Source organism: Osmerus eperlanus, chromosome 6 (genome assembly GCF_963692335.1).
Source record: "Osmerus eperlanus chromosome 6, fOsmEpe2.1, whole genome shotgun sequence".
NCBI lineage: Eukaryota > Metazoa > Chordata > Actinopteri > Osmeriformes > Osmeridae > Osmerus > Osmerus eperlanus.
Window position 1 is genome coordinate 22,046,131 of NC_085023.1, and position 19,394 is coordinate 22,065,524.

At 58.9% G+C, this 19,394-nt stretch overlaps 1 protein-coding gene across 4 annotated transcripts in view; it reads right to left on the bottom strand.

Moving 5' to 3' along the window:
• Window positions 1-19,394, bottom strand: part of LOC134022682 (signal-induced proliferation-associated 1-like protein 2) — a 71,281-nt gene that overhangs the window by 42,327 nt on the left and 9,560 nt on the right. For all 4 annotated transcript variants that reach the window (XM_062464408.1, XM_062464411.1, XM_062464410.1 and 1 more), the window contains exon 2: window positions 210-1,979. In XM_062464408.1, the coding sequence (XP_062320392.1) occupies window positions 210-1,725 (1,516 nt within the window). In that variant the 5' untranslated portion in view covers window positions 1,726-1,979. The remainder of the gene's footprint in view (window positions 1-209; window positions 1,980-19,394) is intronic.

Below are 19,394 nucleotides of genomic sequence, written 5' to 3' on the forward strand. Positions count from 1 at the left end.
TGACTCTCCAGAACAGAGGATCCTCCACTTTGAATGAACTCCTCTCTCAGGGCTACAGACAGCACACCCAGTCCTGGCTGAGAACAAGGATGGGGATCTATGGCCAGAAGGAAAGCATCTCAATCCTGAACAAACATGTCCCTCGTGCAGCTAGAGTCACCCCCCATGTTGGGACATGCAGACGGCTGTGCTGGGTCAGCGGGTCTTACCTTTCCCATAGAAGTACTTGTGGTAGTAGTAGGCTCCCAGGTCGATGTGCTCGATGATGTAGCGTTTGACCTTCTCTCTGTGGATGGGCTGGTTCTCCCTGGGCACCTCCAGCACCGACACGCCTGCGTTGGTGCAGTGGGAGCTGAGAGACGACTCGAAGGAGCAGTTCTCCCCCGCACCGCTGTAGCCGGCGCTGTTGGCCCGGGACAGGGAGATCCTACGCTCCCCCTCCCCCCCCACCTCGTTCCTGAAGTGGGGGCAGCTCAGGACCAGGTCGTTGCTCTTCCCATCCCCCTCGTCCACATCCAGGTTCTCCTTGGGGTTCAGGTCCTCCCGGCTGCCCATGGGAGACTCAAACACGGGGGCATTTCCACTGCTCCCTCCCCCCACCACGCCTCCCTCTGCCCCAGCACCGGCCCCAACTCCAGCCCCAGGCCCGGCCCCGGGGCCCTGCTGGTACTGCGAGGCGGCCGAGGCCCCCGTGGTGGTGTTCTTCCTCTGGCTGAGGTTGGCCCTGCTGGCCACCGCCTCGCTGATGTTGAACAGCACGCTCTGCACGTCGTAGTGGGCGAAGCACTTCTGGAAGCCGAGCGTGCGGTGCTCGTCCTGCTCCAGGGAGAGCCTGAAGGCGTCGCTCTCGCTCCTGATGCTGCGCAGCCTCCTGAACAGCGACGTGGTCTCAGACGAGTCCGACCGCAGGCGCCTCATGAAGCTCTTGTCGCGCTCGCGGCCGTACAGCAGGGAGGCGTCCACGTAGTCGTAGTTCCCCAGGCGGACGATCTCGCCGCGGGCGATCTGTGCGGCGGTGAGCAGGCTGGGGGACAGGGCGGTGTCGTAGCGCAGCAGCTCGGGAAACCCCAGCGTGGGGCTGCTGCGGGGGTCCAGGCCATCCACCCGGTAGCCCCTCAGCATGGTGAAGAAGCTGTCCGCCGCCAGGCCTTGCCGGTCGATGGAGGACGTGCTCCCGTACTCGCGGTGCAGAGAGGCCCCTGTGTTGGGGTTGACTGCGTTCTGGTCCATGATGTCCTCCGAGTCGATGTCGCTGATGGTGACGTCACTGTTGCTGCGCTGGCGGATGGGGTGCAGCGCCCGCAGGGGGGACTGGCTGAGGAGGTCACTCAGGGAGTACTTGGAGTCCGAGTCTGGAGGAGGGGCGTCGCCCTGCTCCGCTGCTTCTCCTGATTGGTCCGTCCGCTGGCCGTTCTGAAAGGCAGCGATCACGCTCTCGTAGTGTGGCGAGGGCCGCCCGTCCCAGCCCTTCTCTCTGGGGGGCCACTCTGTTGCCCGGGCTCGCACCCCCATCTTGGGCATGGCTGGGGTGCCGTTGGTGTTGCCCCCTCTGTCAGGCTTCCCCGGGGCAGGGGGCCCCATGCTGCCGTTCAGGGCTTTCAGCTTGCAGCTCAGCTGCTCGTCAGCCTGCAGGGCTCTGGACTCGTCTCCCGGGCAACCAGACGCGTCTCCCGGGCAACCAGACAGCTTCCACACGTGGTCCGTGTCAGGGCTCACAACACTCATATCCTGCAGGCAGCCGCACGGAGCGCTAACTGTGCAGCCCTCTCCATTACACTGTGTGACTCAGTCATGGAGGGTGGCAGTGATGAGGCAACGAGCCAAGTCAGCACAAGACCATCTCTCACTGTGTGCGTCCGACACCTGGATGGACAGGAGTCTGGATGAGAGCGACGACTGTCTGAGAAGCCCTGAGCCAGGACGATTCTGCTCCCCTCTGCAAGCCCACGCGTGACCCCCAACAGCTGGAAGAGTTGGATCTGCCAAAGAAAACACAGGAGCACGTTGAGACAAGGCCGGAGCCAACATCAGCCCTTTACTGGACAGGACTCTGAGAAGAAGCACCCTTTCTTAAAATGGCACAGGAATACAAGACATGTGTGAATGCATTTTCTAAGTAAACTAATCTACACCGTCATGACAGAATCAACTCCCAGCAAGGGAGAAGGATGGTTGTGGATTGGGCCGCTACTGGGGCATGCCATTTACAGCAGTTAATTAGTGCACTTTGTGAACAGTCTGCACTGTTATGGGTGTATAATGAGATAGCACATCTTAGTGCTTTGGGTCAATGTCTTTCAGATGGCGGTGGAGGGATCTGTACCAAGGACAGTCCAGATGTTCACCCACACATTCAGCAGTTCTGTTCTGATGGTTCGTAGCTAACGTCATCTGACCCCCAAACACAGCCCAGGGTTTCCCGCAGAAAATGTGTTAGTTAAAGTGGTCGGGTTTAGCCCAGGGTTTAGCCCAGTGGAAGGGTGGGGTTTGCCGGTGGAGCGGGGGGGGGTGCTGAAAAGTGCTGTGGGAAACCCTACAGGAGGATTAGCTGGTGAATATTTAACATGATGTTCAGCGGCACAGTTCACATTCGGATAAAGACGGCATGGATGATAAAGACGGCATGGATGATAAAGACGGCATGGATGATAAAGACGGCATGGATGATAAAGACGGCATGGATGATAAAGACGGCATGATAAAGACGGCATGGATGATAAAGACGGCATGGATGATAAAGACGGCATGGATGATAAAGACGGCATGATAAAGACGGCATGGATGATAAAGACGGCATGGATGATAAAGACGGCATGGATGATAAAGACGGCATGGATGATGAAAACAGCCGGCTCCGTGTGACGACAGGCGGGAACACGACGCAGTAATGAGCGAGAGACCGAGGACACAGAGGAGGAAAACTGCACAACTCGTCCTTGAAAACAGATCTTGTTTCCTCCAGGGAGGAATGCCAGACACAATCACACGCTCTCCTTTTATATCCAGAAAACAAGCCAGAGCTGGCGTCTACACCACCTGCTATACAGAACCTAGTTCACATACAAGGTGCATAATAATACAATAAAGTTAAAGTGATACAGACACTACCCAATAAAGTAACAGGGTTGTAACTTGAACATGTCATTAGTATCTAGGTGCCAAAAACGCCAACTATTTATGGAAAGCGTTTAGCCTTCTCCAGACTCTAAGATGCTTTCTGGGAGGAAGGGGGCTAAAAGGTGGAGGCAGGGGGCTGGAGGCAGGGGGCTGGAGGCAGGAGGCTGAAGGGTGGCTGGAGGCAGGGGGCTGGAGGCAGGGAACTGGAGGCAGGGGGCTGGAGGCAGGGGGCTGGAGGCAGGGGGATGGAGGCAGGGGGCTGGAGGGCGGAGGCTGGAGGCAGGGGGCTGGAGGCAGGAGGCTGGAGGGCGGCTGGAGGCAGGGGGCTGGAGGCAGGGGGCTGGAGGCAGGGGGATGGAGGCAGGGGGCTGGAGGGCGGATGGAGGCAGGGGGCTGGAGGGCGGAAGGAGGCAGGGGGCTGGAGGGCGGCTGGAGGCAGGGGGCTGGAGGCAGGGGGATGGAGGCAGGGGGCTGGAGGGCGGATGGAGGCAGGGGGCTGGAGGGCGGAAGGAAGCAGGGGGCTGGAGGCAGGGGGATGGAGGCAGGGGGCTGGAGGGCGGATGGAGGCAGGGGGCTGGAGGCAGGGGGCTGGAGGCAGGGGGCTGGAGGGCGGATGGAGGCAGGGGGCTGGAGGGCGGCTGGAGGCAGGGGGCTGGAGGCAGGGGGATGGAGGCAGGGGGCTGGAGGCAGGGGGATGGAGGGCGGAAGGAGGCAGGGGGCTGGAGGGCGGATGGAGGCAGGGGGCTGGAGGGCGGAAGGAGGCAGGGGGCTGGAGGGCGGATGGAGGCAGGGGGCTGGAGGGCGGATGGAGGCAGGGGGCTGGAGGGCGGATGGAGGCAGGGGGCTGGAGGCAGGGGGCTGGAGGGCGGATGGAGGCAGGGGGCTGGAGGGCGGATGGAGGCAGGGGGCTGGAGGCAGGGGGCTGGAGGGCGGATGGAGGCAGGGGGCTGGAGGGCGGATGGAGGCAGGGGGCTGGAGGGCGGATGGAGGCAGGGGGCTGGAGGGCGGATGGAGGCAGGGGGCTGGAGGCAGGGGGCTGGAGGGCGGATGGAGGCAGGGGGCTGGAGGGCGGATGGAGGCAGGGGGCTGGAGGCAGGGGGCTGGAGGGCAGATGGAGGCAGGGGGCTGGAGGGCGGATGGAGGCAGGGGGCTGGAGGGCGGATGGAGGCAGGGGGCTGGAGGCAGGGGGCTGGAGGCAGGGGGCTGGAGGGCAGATGGAGGCAGGGGGCTGGAGGCAGGGGGCTGGAGGCAGGGGGCTGGAGGGCGGATGGAGGCAGGGGGCTGGAGGCAGGGGGCTGGAGGCAGGGGGCTGGAGGGCGGATGGAGGCAGGGGGCTGGAGGGCGGATGGAGGCAGGGGGTTGGAGGCAGGGGGCTGGAGGGCGGATGGAGGCAGGGGGCTGGAGGCAGGGGGCTGGAGGCAGGGGGCTGGAGGCAGGGGGCTGGAGGCAGGGGGCTGGAGGCAGGGGGCTGGAGGGCGGATGGAGGCGTTGTAGTGATGTAATGTCCCGGGGGGGAGCTCCCTGCCTCCACACCACAACAGGGTCAGAGGTCGACCTAAATGTGTTTTCCTTGATTCTGCGGCCCTGTGGTCGACCACACTGCTGACACAACCTCACGAACCATCCAGGAAACTCATCACAGAAACCCACACGCTTCAAACTGGCCTTGTTTCTCTGCGGTCAGGATTCTAATCCCCCATTAATGACATGATCGTTGCTACGGTGGGTGTGAGGGTGTCGTGGGCTTGGCCCAGGCCCAGACCAGGCCCCTCTCCCTGGGCTGGGCCTGGGCCAAGCCCACCACTCACAGACAGGCTCCAGACAGCAGCAGGCTGTGTTTATGTGTCTCTAATCCAGCAGGATAAACAGGCAGGAGGAATATGTGTCCTGCATCAAGATACCCAACACACACAGGAGCCCCAACACACACAGCAGCCCCAACACACACAGCAACCCCAACACACACAGCAGCCCCAACACACACAGCAGCCCCAACACACACAGCAGACCCAACACACAGCAGACCCAACACACACAGCAGACCCAACACACACAGGAGCCCCAACACACACAGGAGCCCCAACACACACAGCAACCCCAACACACACAGCAGCCCCAACACACACAGCAGCCCCAACACACACAGCAGACCCAACACACACAGCAGCCCCAACACACACAGCAGCCCCAACACACACAGCAGACCCAACACACACAGCAGCCCCAACACACACAGCAACCCCAACACACACAGCAGACCCAACACACAGCAGACCCAACACACACAGCAGCCCCAACACACACAGCAGACCCAACACACACAGCAGACCCAACACACACAGCAGACCCAACACACACAGCAGACCCAACACACACAGCAGACCCAACACACACAGCAGACCCAACACACACAGCAGACCCAATACACACAGCAGACACGTCTGTACACCAAGAACCATCTAAACACCCGTTCTGGCAAATGTTTACTATGATATCAACAGCTTGGTAAACACTGCAAGCAGAGAGATGTGAGGCTAACATGGCCCTCCTCTTCTCCTCCCCCTGGTCGTGACTGTAATACCTTCTGTCTCAACAGAAGCACACAGCAGGACAGGCTGTTGGAGATGTGTAGGACTGTGTGTGTGGAGGAGAGGAGAGGAGGAGGCCAAGGGGCCCCAGGCAGCATGTACACTACATACACCAGAGGGATTCACAAAACTACTTCCTCGCTACACAAAGAAGATTGAAGAGCAATGCCAAGAGCAGGTCCTGAGGGACAGGGCGTCACGTCAGGAGACAGTGTCCTGGATGGACAGGGAGTCACGTCAGGAGACAGTGTCCTGGATGGACAGGGAGTCACGTCAGGAGACAGTGTCCTGGATGGACAGGGAGTCACGTCAGGAGACAGTGTCCTGGATGGACAGGGCGTCACGTCAGACTGGAAGAGCAGTGGAAAAGGGACGTGATATGAATCTGATTAGTTGTGCCTGCAGGAAGTAGCGCTGTGTCAGTACAATAAGAAAGAAGCTCTTCAGAGCTCCTCAGAATAACATCATCCATCTGGCAGAGACGGGAGGGAGGGGGGGGGATAAAGAGAGCGGGGATATAGGGTGGGGGAAGGAGAGGGAGGAGGAACAAAGAGAAAGAGAGGGATGAAGTCAGACAGAGAGAGAGAGAGAGAAGAGTGTCTACTTTAACAAGCTGCACCGTTTGACTCCATGCTGGCTGCATCCAGAGGGATGTATCTAGATCCTGTGTGAGGAACCCTGTGTGAGGAACCCTGCTGTGTGAGGAACTCTGTGTGAGGAACCCTTCTGCGTGAGGAACCCTGTGAGAGGAACCCTGTGAGAGGAACCCTGTGGTCAGCCTGCAACGACTTAACCCTGTTTCTACACCCAGGTGAGAGCAGGGCTGTTTCTACACCCAGGTCGAGAGCAGGGCTGTTTCTACACCCAGGTCGAGAGCAGGGCTGTTTCTACACCCAGGTGAGAGCAGGGCTGTTTCTACACCCAGGTGAGAGCAGGGCTGTTTCTACACCCAGGTGAGAGCAGGGCTGTTTCTACACCCAGGTGAGAGCAGGGCTGTTTCTACACCCAGGTGAGAGCAGGGCTGTTTCTACACCCAGGTGAGAGCAGGGCTGTTTCTACACCCAGGTGAGAGCAGGGCTGTTTCTACACCCAGGTCGAGAGCAGGGCTGTTTCTACACCCAGGTGAGAGCAGGGTTGTTTCTACACCCAGGTGAGAGCAGGGCTGTTTCTACACCCAGGTCGAGAGCAGGGCTGTTTCTACACCCAGGTGAGAGCAGGGCTGTTTCTACACCCAGGTGAGAGCAGGGCTGTTTCTACACCCAGGTGAGAGCAGGGCTGTTTCTACACCCAGGTGAGAGCAGGGCTGTTTCTACACCCAGGTGAGAGCAGGGCTGTTTCTACACCCAGGTCGAGAGCAGGGCTGTTTCTACACCCAGGTCGAGAGCAGGGCTGACACGTTGAGCCAGCAGTGCAAATAACTTCATTAACGGCCGCGCTCAGGGACACGGTCTGAGGGGAAACACAACATGGCAGATGAGCTGCTCTTAATCCCCAAACACAACAGCAGCAGCAGACGAGAGCTGGGAGCCACAGACAGATTAGTCTGAGGGATTCCAGCCTGACGTGGGAGCCAGGGCTCCAGTAGCTATCGTGTTACCTCCTGACAGTGACTAACTACGCAGCGCTGGCTGTGTGGAGAAGGCTCTGGTTCTAATACACCACACTGGAAGCAGGTTCCACTGACCTCTCTCTCTCTGTCTCTCTCTCTGTCTCTCTCTCTGTCTCTCTCTCTGTCTCTCTCTCTGTCTCTCTCTCTGTCTCTCTCTCTGTCTCTCTCTCTGTCTCTCTCTCTCTCTCTCTCTCTCTCTCTGTCTCTCTCTCTCTCTCTCTCTCTCTCTCTGTCTCTCTGACTCTCTGACTCTCTGTCTCTCTCTCTCAGCACCAGCAGGACTAGGTGGAGTCGGGATGTGTTCTCAGCCCTCCCTGTGTTCCTGCTGCGCCTCACAGACATGACTCACTGGGTCTGAGCAGGGGGGAGGGAGGAGAGGAAGGGGGATGAAGAGAGAGGAGAGGAGAAGAGGAGTCCAGTCAGTGTTTACAGTCTTCCTCTCCAGGCCTGCCTCTTAGGGGTCACGCAGGGGTGAGGCAGGGGGTGAGGCAAGGGGTGAGGTGCTCCCTATTTCACAATGAGACAGGCTAGAGTAAACTTGAGAGCATGGTGGTCCCCTGCATACCTCTCCTCCCCCCTTCCTCCCCTCCCCTCTCCTCCCCTCTCCTTGTCTGTTACTTTCACTATGACAGTGATTAATGAACACACTTGTACTGTGTCTGACACAGACCCCCCCATAGTTACAAGCTCCTTGATCAGCAGAACCAACCTTCCCAGTGTGTGTGTGTGCATGTGTGTGTGTGTGTGCATGTGTGTGTGTGGGTGTGTGTATGTGTGTGTGTGTGTGTGTATGTGTGTGTGTAGCAGCAGCTGCAGGCTGTGTGCTGGCCTGGCTGTTCTGCCTGGGTAACATCTCATCTCTGGAGTCGTGCATAGTTATCATCAACCATAGAGGGATGCTTGAGAAGAAGAGAGGAGAGAGGGAGAGACAGAGAGGGAGAAAGAGGTAGATATAGAGACAGGGGGAGAGGCAGAGAGGGAGAGGGAGAGATAGAGAGAGGGAGAGAGAGGCCTAATTACAGTGATGAACTAATTTTCTGTCTCTGCGTGTTGGATTGTCTTTCATCTCCCTCATCCGGAGGTTCTGCCAAGTCTTAAAATAATCCTGTGACATTGTGGCCTGATTACAGGCCGTCTCATACGCAGGCGGAGTGTCCTGCATGCTGCCAGGGCACATCCCCCGACCCTGCCAGGGCACATCCCCTGCATGCTGCCAGGGCACATCCCCCGACCCTGCCAGGGCACATCCCCTGCATGCTGCCAGGGCACATCCCCCGACCCTGCCAGGGCACATCCCCTGCATGCTGCCAGGGCACATCCCCCGACCCTGCCAGGGCACATCCCCCGACCCAGCCAGCGCACATCCCCCGACCTTGCCAGGGCACATCCCCCGACCCTGCCAGGGCACATCCCCCGACCCTGCCAGGGCACATCCCCTGACCCTGCCAGGGCACATCCCCCGACCCTGCCAGGGCACATCCCCTGAACCTGCCAGGGCACATCCCCTGAACCTGCCAGGGCACATCCCCCGACCCTGCCAGGGCACATCCCCTGACGCTAGCCAGGCACACCAGCTCCTCTACACACATCCACTGGACTGACTTACTGAGACCCTCACCAAGCACTAACCCAGAGCTGTCTCATGTTCAATCTTAACCACGCCTTGACCCTAAAGGTCATGGGTTCAACTCCTTCCTGGGTTAAATGACATGGTGGAATGAGCTAGGGCCAAAACAAGGCGTGAAATTGTGAAAGGAGACAACTGGGGGGTAATTATATTAAATGCTTCTCCTGGGGAGGGAGTGTGTCGGGCCAGTCCGTGTGTCTGGGGTCAGAGGCGGCCTTGTTTGTTTAGCCCCGCCAGGTGAAGGCTGCCTAGCAACTCAGCGCTCTGGGACGGAGAAGGCCTGTGATCACAGACAATTATCTTTAACAAGCGTTGGTGGTACAACCCACACTAATGCTGCTGACTTCCTGCCCCGACAGGAAGCTCTGGTTAGGCCCTGAGGAGCCGTGCCATCCAGAGAGGAGAGGCCGGCCTCCCCACCCCCACCCTGAATAAGAGGCCTAATAGAGGTCGGAGGCCAAGGTAATTGCTTCAGTGTTCATGGTTTCTGTCATACGGCCAAGCACTCAGCATGTCAGACTGAGGCTTGTGGAGGCAGGAAGGCTGGAGAGCACAGCAGATGCTGGGCGGAGGTGGCCTGGACGTGTCCCACACTCTGGCTCCTCAGCAGGCGCAGGGAGGGAAGCAGCAAAACAAACAGACCTAAAGGCACATTGTTCATCCTCCACTTGCCCCCCATGTGATCCTAGACTCAGTAAACTCACGTCAAAACCATGAAGCACATTCTAGGCCGATCCACCGGCAGATATGATCGAACTGACGCAGAGAAAACCAAGATTCTAACCCTTTCTACATAGAGATTAAAAACAACATGGAGTATGAAGAGGACTCTGGATCCAATCACACTGGAAGAGCTGTTCTGAGGTGGCCTGCGAGGTGTGTGTATGTGTGTGTGCGTGTGTGTGTGTGTGTGTGTGGGGGAGGGAGGGGTCTGGGCAGGACATTATTAAATTCCTCAGACTTGTGGTGAGAAGGTGGAGGAGTAGAGGTGTCGGTGGAGCAGGTGAGAGAGCCAGTCTAACCAGACACAGGCTTCTGCAGTGTAGGAAACCCTGGAGGTTCCACTTCAGTGGATCTATTCATCACTCTAGCTGGGTTAGAGGAGGAGAAAGGGGGAAGGGAGAACAGAAAACCAGCGAGGAGGAGAAGGAGGGGGAGAAAGAAGGATTTGTGCCAGAACTTGCTCTCAGAGATTCATGCAATTAAACCCCAAGACCAATTAATTGGGTGATCTTATCCTTGAGAGTTCATTATCGGGGCCTGGGAAACCAAGCTTCCCCAAGTACCCCACTCTGTAACTACAAGGGGCATTTGTAACAGGATTGTGAGTGAGTGAGTGTGTGTGAGAGAGTGTGTTTGTGTGTGTGTGTGTGAGTGTGTGTGTGTCTGCCTGTGCGTCCAGCCTAATTCCACCCCCCCCCCCCCCCTTCCCCCCCAGCTGTGACTAGGGCTGTATGGGCCCTGGAAGCCCCGCCCCCCCGCCCACACAACAATCCAAGTCTTCTCTCTCACTCTCCCTCCCATGTTCAGACTTCTTTTTACACATCCCAAACAACTGTCTTGGCCACGCACACCAGCGCACACGGGACAGAGAGGTCAGGGGTCGAGGAGATGAGAGAGAGGAGCCCTGGTAGCGCTGTCTGCTGTCTGGAAGAAGCCAGGGTCTCCCTCCTCCATCCTCCCACAGCTCACCTGCCAGCAGCTCTGCCCTTACCTGCAGGACACCCCACGCCCTGACACAGACTCTGCCCGCCTGGCGCTACCTAATCGCTCACCGATGCTCTCATGGCTGAACGGCCGGCGCAGGGGAGGAGGTTACTCAACGGGAGATTTAAGTTCTTCCCTCCTGTCCGTTACGCTTTGTGATGGAAGGTAGTCTGGAATGTTCCAGCCAGTTCTGTAGAACAAGTGGTCACGACTGTTTCTACTCCGTTAAGCTTAGTTCGGGTAGGGTAATATCTACCACGTGTCTGGACTGGACTGGGGAGTGTTGCAACTGGGCTCGCATTGCACCCCCCCTCCCTCTACAAACCCGCAGCCAAATAACCACTGACACAACAACATCCCGACATGGGATGACTTCACCAGCTCACGGTTGAAATGCTGGCCTTTATATGCCCCAGTCAGCGGAGCTGCTACCAGCGACCCCTCACCTTTGAACTAAACCACGTCCAATGTGAGCCTCCTCTTCCCCAGGGTGGGGGCAGGGTGGTGAGGCGCTGCTATGGCCAGATAGTCACACACACACACACACGTGGTTCTCTCCAGCAGCTTTCAGTAGCTGCTAGTAGCAGAGCCAGGCTGAGGTGGACAAGGGGAGGAGGACGTGAAGACCAGAGGAGGGCTAGAGGAGGGCCGGAGGAGGGCCGGAGGAGGGCCAGAGGAGGCCAGAGGAGGACTAGAGGAGGGCTAGAGGAGGGCCAGAGGAGGGCCAGAGGAGGGCTAGAGGAGGGCTAGAGGAGGGCTAGAGGAGGGCTAGAGGAGGGCTAGAGGAGGGCCAGAGGAGGGCTAGAGGAGGGCCAGAGGAGGGCCAGAGGAGGGCTAGAGGAGGGCTAGAGGAGGGCCAGAGGAGGGCTAGAGGAGGACCAGAGGAGGGCTAGAGGAGGACCAGAGGAGGGCCAGAGGAGGGCCAGAGGAGGGCCAGAGGAGGACTAGAGGAGGGCTAGAGGAGGGCTAGAGGAGGGCTAGAGGAGGGCCAGAGGAGGGCCAGAGGAGGGCCAGAGGAGGGCCAGAGGAGGACTAGAGGAGGACTAGAGGAGGGCCAGAGGAGGGCCAGAGGAGGGCCAGAGGAGGACTAGAGGAGGGCTAGAGGAGGGCTAGAGGAGGGCCAGAGGAGGGCCAGAGGAGGGCTAGAGGAGGGCCAGAGGAGGACTAGAGGAGGACTAGAGGAGGGCCAGAGGAGGGGCAGAGGAGGGCCAGAGGAGGACTAGAGGAGGGCTAGAGGAGGGCTAGAGGAGGGCCAGAGGAGGGCTAGAGGAGGGCTAGAGGAGGGCTAGAGGAGGGCCAGAGGAGGGCCAGAGGAGGGCCAGAGGAGGACTAGAGGAGGGCCAGAGGAGGGCCAGAGGAGGGCTAGAGGAGGGCTAGAGGAGGGCCAGAGGAGGGCCAGAGGAGGGCCAGAGGAGGGCCAGAGGAGGGCCAGAGGAGGACTAGAGGAGGGCCAGAGGAGGGCCAGAGGAGGACTAGAGGAGGGCTAGAGGAGGGCTAGAGGAGGGCCAGAGGAGGACTAGAGGAGGGCTAGAGGAGGGCTAGAGGAGGGCCAGAGGAGGACTAGAGGAGAGCTAGAGGAGGGCTAGAGGAGGGCTAGAGGAGGGCTAGAGGAGGGCTAGAGGAGGGCCAGAGGAGGACTAGAGGAGAGCTAGAGGAGGGCTAGAGGAGGGCTAGAGGAGGCCCTGGGCCAACATAAGTCTCTCCTCCTCCTGCCAACCATGACAGAGCGGTTTCTGCCAGCATGCCTGCCAGCATGCCTGCCAGCATGCCTGCCAGCTGGTGGAGGGTCCAGCTCTGCCCAGGACCTGCTCCCACTGGGCCTGTCCTACAGCCTGCAGAACTCAGATCCTACCAGCCTGCCAGGAGGCCTACCTATTCTACATGTCCTCCTCAGCACGCTTCACACCTTCTGATGAGAATGTTCGGTCCAACTGCCACAGCGCACGTTCCATCCATCGATTGAGAGAGAGAGAGAGACAGAGAGAGAGAGGGAGAGAGTTAACAGGAAACAAAGAGAGATGCGTCCTGGTGTTGAAGGTGCTGAGGGGGGATGAGACACTCCTCCATGTGCGAGGTCTCAGAGAGTCCACGTCGTCAAACCATCACCAGGAACATGGAGGACAGACGGGGTGTCTGGGAGCACCACAACAGCTCATACAGATGACCCCCCCTCCCCACACACACACAACGTTCAGACATGCTATAAAAACACACAGCCCCAGACTAAGCTCAGATAAGACACACACACACTGACCCTCGCAGCAACCCTGGATGTGTCAGTGCATCCTCCTCCCTCCAGCCTGACAATGACCGCGCCTCCTGTTTTCTCTTCAGAGTTTGTTGTGCTCTCCTTTATCATCGCTGCGCTGACAGAAACTTGGCACAAGAAAGTGTTAAACTCCTGAGAGGCGTCTGGGAACACGGAGAGACCCGGAGGAGCATCAGGAGAAACAGAAGAGCAGGTGTGCACACACACCTATACATCATGGGTTTATTCACGTTGAGTCTCAGCGGCCCCTGTTGACAGTGGAGCAGGGCAGGCCTGTAGCTGGAGAGATCCTGCTGCAGGCCTGCAGCTGTGCAGCTGGAGAGATCCTGCTGTCACGGACACCGTACACACCTGACAGCCATACTAGTTTGTTTGTAAGCTGATTGAGGTTGATCGAAACTGGGGTTGAGTTAGGTTACAACTCTACCACCAAGAACAGGAGAGAGGAGAGAGAAGGAGAGAGGAGGAGAGAGGAGGAGAGAACGAGGAGAGAGGAGGAGAGAGAGACAGGAGAGAGGCAGCTATCTGCAGTCAATTTGTTGAAATGCATACAGCTGCCTCCCTAATGCCCAGCCCCCCTCCCCCCACCCCCCCTCCCTCTCCCCCCTCCCTTGTGACAAAGCCCTCACAGCTGAATGAGACAGTGTCATTAGCATATGTAAGGCGGGGTGGGGGGGGCAGTCAGGGGGGTCAGACCGTGACATTCAAGCTTATCTGGCTGACAGGAAAGAAGAAAAAAGAGAAAGAAAGAAAAACATGTATTGTTGGCTGGACCAGACGCCCAGCCCACCTTGTGACCTGCACATTCCGTATGAGGGCAGGACTTCAGCCAGGCCGGGTCAGCAGGAGATCCAGCCACTGATTCTGCCTCCCTTCCAGCCCCAGCCTCTCAACCTCAGCCCCGACCACTAACCTCTCCTCCACAGCCTCCAGTCTCTCCCCCTCCACCACAGCCCAAGCCTCAGCCCCAACCCGTGCCCCAGCCTCACCACCAGCCCCTGCCCTCAGCCCCAACCCGTGCCCCAGCCTCACCACCAGCCCCTGCCCTCAGCCCCAACCCGTGCCCCAGCCTCACCACCAGCCCCTGCCCTAGCCTCAGCCCCAACCCGTGCCCCAGCCTTACCACCAGCCCCTGCCCTAGCCTCAGCCCCAGCCCCAGTCTTACATGGAACCAATGAGGCCAGCAGCCACGACTGCCTTCACACAGACAAGGGAGAGAAAGGAATCCCAGCTTTCTACACAGCGCTAATCCCTCCCTCCACACGCCACGCTGAGCCAGCACATTCAGCCCCAGCTGAGAGGCAGACAGACAGGAGAGGAGGAGGGGAGGATTGGGGGAGGAGGAGGGGAGGAGGTGGAGAGGACAAATTAAGACAAATGTGATGAACAGAGAAAGAGGATGGCTCCAGGTTCAGCTCTCTGGTCCTGGTCTCACTTTGATCCGGTCTCTCAGCATCCAGAGAACGCACCTCCAGAGGAGCGTTTGATTTGAGAAGGGGGACGGTCCAGAAGGAAGCACTTTGAGTTCAGGCCTGTGTCCCGGGACACACAGCTGTTTGTGTTTACCAAGCAGAACCCCTTTGATCCAGGAAGTGGGCAGCAGTAGTACACCGTAACCATGGAGCCCAGACAGCACTGTCCTCACGCCTGTTCATCCATGAGCCTGTCTTCATCTGACACGCTGTCCAGCTGTCAGTCCATCACTATGACAAGGCTGACCCCCCCCCCCAACCCCCCCCCCCCTGTGTGACCAGACACACACACACAGTCCTCAAGTCAGTGTGCCCACGGGCCAGGCATGTCCCGCTAGGCCCCAGAAGACCCGGGGGAGCCCTGGGAGGGGCTGTAATTACAGCCCTCAGCAGGTTCTTACAGAGCTGAAGACAAACACCTCCAGGTGATTGCTTCCATGCGGTGGTTTAGGTCCACAGAGAAGAGGCTGGTGATGGAGGTACCTGCTGTACTGAGGGCTGCAGTGGGACACGATGTTAGACCTACTGATTATGACAGTCTGCAGGGGGGAGAGAGAGAGAGAGAGAGAGAGAGAGAGAGAGAGAGAGAGAGAGAGAGAGAGAGAGAGAGAGAGAGAGAGAGAGAGAGAGGAGGGAGAAAGGGGAGAGGATATGGCATGTTTCTCCAGCAGGGAGGGATGGAGGGAGGGAGGGAGGGACAGCAGCTGGCAGACAGTGGGACAGACACCACAGTACTGAATGTCACTTTCCTACTCGCCCCATCCCCCCATGGTCCATGGAGAGGGAGGTGGAGAGGGAGGTGGAGGTGGAGAGGGAGGTAGAGAGGGAGGTAGAGAGGGAGGTGGAGGTAGAGAGGGAGGTGGAGAGGGAGGTGGAGAGGGAGGTGGAGGTAGAGAGGGAGGTGGAGGTAGAGAGGGAGGGGGAGAGGGGGAGGGAGGTAGAGAGGGAGGTGGAGAGGGAGGTGGAGAGGGAGATGGAGAGGGAGGTGGAGGTGGAGGTGGAGGTAGAGAGGGAGGTGGAGAGGGAGGTGGAGAGGGAGGTGGAGGTGGAGAGGGAGGTGGAGGTAGAGAGGGAGGTGGAGAGGGAGGTGGAGAGGGAGATGGAGAGGGAGGTGGAGGTGGAGAGGGAGGTGGAGGTAGAGAGGGAGGTGGAGAGGGAGGTGGAGAGGGAGGTGGAGGTGGAGAGGGAGGTGGAGAGGGAGGTGGAGAGGGAGGTGGAGAGGGAGGTGGAGAGGGAGATGGAGAGGGAGGTGGAGGTGGAGAGGGAGGTGGAGGTAGAGAGGGAGGTGGAGAGGGAGGTGGAGAGGGAGGTGGAGGTAGAGAGGGAGGTGGAGAGGGAGGTGGAGAGGGAGGTAGAGAGGGAGGTGGAGAGGGAGGTGGAGAGGGAGGTAGAGAGGGAGGTGGAGGTAGAGAGGGAGGTGGAGGTAGAGAGGGAGGTGGAGAGGGAGGTGGAGGTAGAGAGGGAGATGGAGAGGGAGGTGGAGAGGGAGGTGGAGGTAGAGAGGGAGGTGGAGAGGGAGGTGGAGAGGGAGGTGGAGGTGGAGGTAGAGAGGGAGGTGGAGGTAGAGAGGGAGGGGGAGAGGGAGGTGGAGGTGGAGAGGGAGGTGGAGGTAGAGAGGGAGGTGGAGAGGGAGGTGGAGAGGGAGGTGGAGGTAGAGAGGGAGGTGGAGAGGGAGGTGGAGAGGGAGGTGGAGGTAGAGAGGGAGGGGGAGAGGGAGGTGGAGAGGGAGATGGAGAGGGAGGTGGAGGTGGAGAGGGAGGTGGAGGTAGAGAGGGAGGTGGAGAGGGAGGTGGAGAGGGAGGTGGAGAGGGAGGTAGAGAGGGAGGTGGAGAGGGAGGTGGAGAGGGAGGTAGAGAGGGAGGTGGAGAGGGAGGTGGAGAGGGAGGTGGAGAGGGAGGTAGAGAGGGAGGTGGAGAGGGAGGTGGAGAGGGAGGTGGAGGTGGAGGTAGAGAGGGAGGTGGAGAGGGAGGTGGAGAGGGAGGTAGAGAGGGAGGTGGAGGTAGAGAGGGAGGGAGGGGGAGAGGGGGAGGGAGGTAGAGAGGGAGGTGGAGAGGGAGGTAGAGAGGAGGTGGAGGTAGAGAGGGAGGGGGAGAGGGGGAGGGAGGTAGAGAGGGAGGTGGAGAGGGAGGTGGAGAGGGAGATGGAGAGGGAGGTGGAGGTGGAGAGGGAGGTGGAGGTAGAGAGGGAGGTGGAGAGGGAGGTGGAGAGGGAGGTAGAGAGGGAGGTGGAGAGGGAGGTGGAGAGGGAGGTAGAGAGGGAGGTGGAGAGGGAGGTAGAGAGGGAGGTGGAGAGGAGTGGAGAGGGAGGTGGAGGTGGAGAGGGAGGTGGAGAGGGAGGTGGAGAGGGAGGTGGAGAGGGAGGTAGAGAGGGAGGTGGAGAGGGAGGTGGAGAGGGAGGTGGAGAGGGAGGGAGGAGAGGGAGATGGAGAGGGAGGTGGAGGTGGAGAGGGAGTGGAGTTGGAGAGGGAGGTGGAGAGGGAGGTGGAGAGGGAGGTGAGAGGGAGGTGGAGAGGAGGTGGAGGTCGGAGAGGCGGTAGAGAGGGAGGATGGAGGGAGGTGGAGAGGGAGGTGGAGAGGGAGGTGGAGAGGGAGGTGGAGGGAGGTGGAGGTAGGAGAGGGAGGTGGAGGTCGGAGAGGGAGGTGGAGGTGGAGAGGGAGGTGAGGAGAGAGGGAGGTGAGAGGAGGAGGTGGAGAGGAGGTTGAGAGGAGAGGAGAGGGAGGAGGAGGGACGGTGGAGGTGGAGAGGGAGGTGGAGAGGGGAGGTAGAGAGGGAGGTCGGAGAGGTCGAGCGGTAGCTGAGCGCTGCTGAGGCTGGAGCGTCTGAGTCTCGTTTCTTTCTGTTGTATGCGAGGTGGAGCGGAGGCTGGCGAGGTCGTGAGAGGGAGGTGAGGAGGTCGAGAGGGAGGCTGGAGTCTCGTCTGATGCTTGTGGAGAGGGAGGTGGAGAGGGAGGTAGAGAGGGAGGTGGAGGTGGAGTCGTATTCTCTTGCGTATGCTCTGGAGAGGAGGTGGAGAGGGCTAGAGAGGGAGGTAGAGAGGAGGGAGGTGGAGAGGGAGGAGAGGGAGGTGGAGAGGGAGGTGGAGAGGGAGGTGGAGGAGGTGGAGAGGGAGGTGAGAGGGAGGTGAGAGGGAGGTGGAGAGGGAGGTGGAGGAGAGGGAGGTGGCTGAGGGCGGTGGCTGAGGTTCTCTTTCGAGGTCGTCTTAGCGTGAGGTGCTGAGGCTCGTCTTGCTGACTCTCGTTCGGGAGTTCTTTCTCTGTCTTATTCTCGGTAGAGAGGGAGGTCGGAGTCGGAGGTGGAGAGGGAGGTCGGGAGAGGGAGGTGGCTGAGTCTCTGTCTATGCTCTCTTGGAGGTCGCGTGCTGAGCGTCGGTCGTCTTCTTATTCTTAGTCTTACTCTCTTTCTTATTCTCTTTCTTATTCTCTTGGAGAGGGCGGTCGGAGTCTACTCTGCGAGTCGGTCGGATTCTTCTCTCTTCTTATTCTCTGGTCTTATGTCTTACTCTCTTTGGAGCGCTGTGCGAGGAGGCTGGCGGTATCGAGGGAGGCTGGAGCGGGAGGTCGGAGAGGGAGGCTGCTGAGTCTTCACCCCTCCCACATCCACCTACACCCTAGTAGCACGGCCCCTATTGTCCCAGCCTGTCCGCCCAGCGATCCCTACCCCCTCCCCTCAGTCCCCCACCCCCCCGAGAGAGGAGAGCGGAGAAGAGGAGGGGAGGGGAGAGCAGACTGGAGAGAGGAGAGAGCCAAAACTAGTCGAAATCCCAGTTTAGCATTCTGCTAATGTAGTGTAATCTACCTGCTTCCCACACCCAGGGCCTGTATCCAGCACTCTCACCTACACCCTGCAGCCAGGGGCTCACAGATCTCAGTTCTCCGCTGCACAGACGATGTCTCTCACATGACAGGCAGATAATGAAGGATTTTGCCGTCTGCTGGGGCTAAAATTAGTGCATGAATAATAAGCACTGGCTGCTTGTCATTGGTGTTAGGTTAGAGATGCCAGCCAACTCCTCTCTCCTATCTCCTCATCCCCTCTTCCCTTTCCTCCCCTCTCCTCCCCTCCATTATCTGTTGTTTGAAGGATGTGTGTTCGGGCAAGAGGGAAAGTTTATGTTGGACACCTCACACATCTCTCTGTGTGTGTCTCTCTCTCTCTCTCCCCCTCTCTCTCTCTCTCTTCCTCTCTCTTCCTCTCCCCAAACTGCCAGCCTGGCTGGAAGTCTCTACATCAGGTCAAACTAATGACCCTTCCCCAGGATGGGTGCCTGCATGCAGAAGGCAGGAGTACAGCTTCTCCACAGTAGAAGGTTCATAACAGGAAGTAGTCACACCACTGACAGTGAACAACAACAAGCAGGAAGCGCTGTCTCAGAACACTAGCAGGACATCTGGACATCTGGAGCAGCACTACTCAGCTTCGCTGGAACTATGGGGTCAGATGGCTGAGCGGTTAGGGAATCGGGCTATTAATCCGAAGTTTTCCATGCAAAATGACGTTGTGTCCTTGGGCAAGGCACTTCACCCTACTTGCCTCGGTGAGAATGTCCCTGTACTTACTGTAAGTCGCTCTGGATAAGAGCGTCTGCTAAATGACTACATGTAATATAAATGGAACTAACACAGACACACAACTCTGAATGGACAAGGTAGACTTAGTCACAACTTAGTCCCTCCTCTTATTCTGCACAGACTCCTGCTTTCTGTCTCAGACAGGGAGGGAGATGGAGTGAGTGAGTGAGTGAGTGAGTGAGTGAGTGAGTGAGTGAGTGAGTGAGTGAGTGAGAGAGAGAGAGAGAGAGAGAGAGAGAGAGAGAGAGAGAGAGAGAGAGAGAGAGAGAGAGAGACATGGCGAGGATAACATTCATGAGAACTCCACAGCATAGAGCTCTACAGCAGCTGGCATCTTTTAGAGTCCTGTTCAAAGCCTTCCTCCTGGAAGTGGCATCAGAAGCATCTGTTCCCAGGGCACCCCCGCCCACTGCAGGCAGGCCGCTCCAGATGTAGCA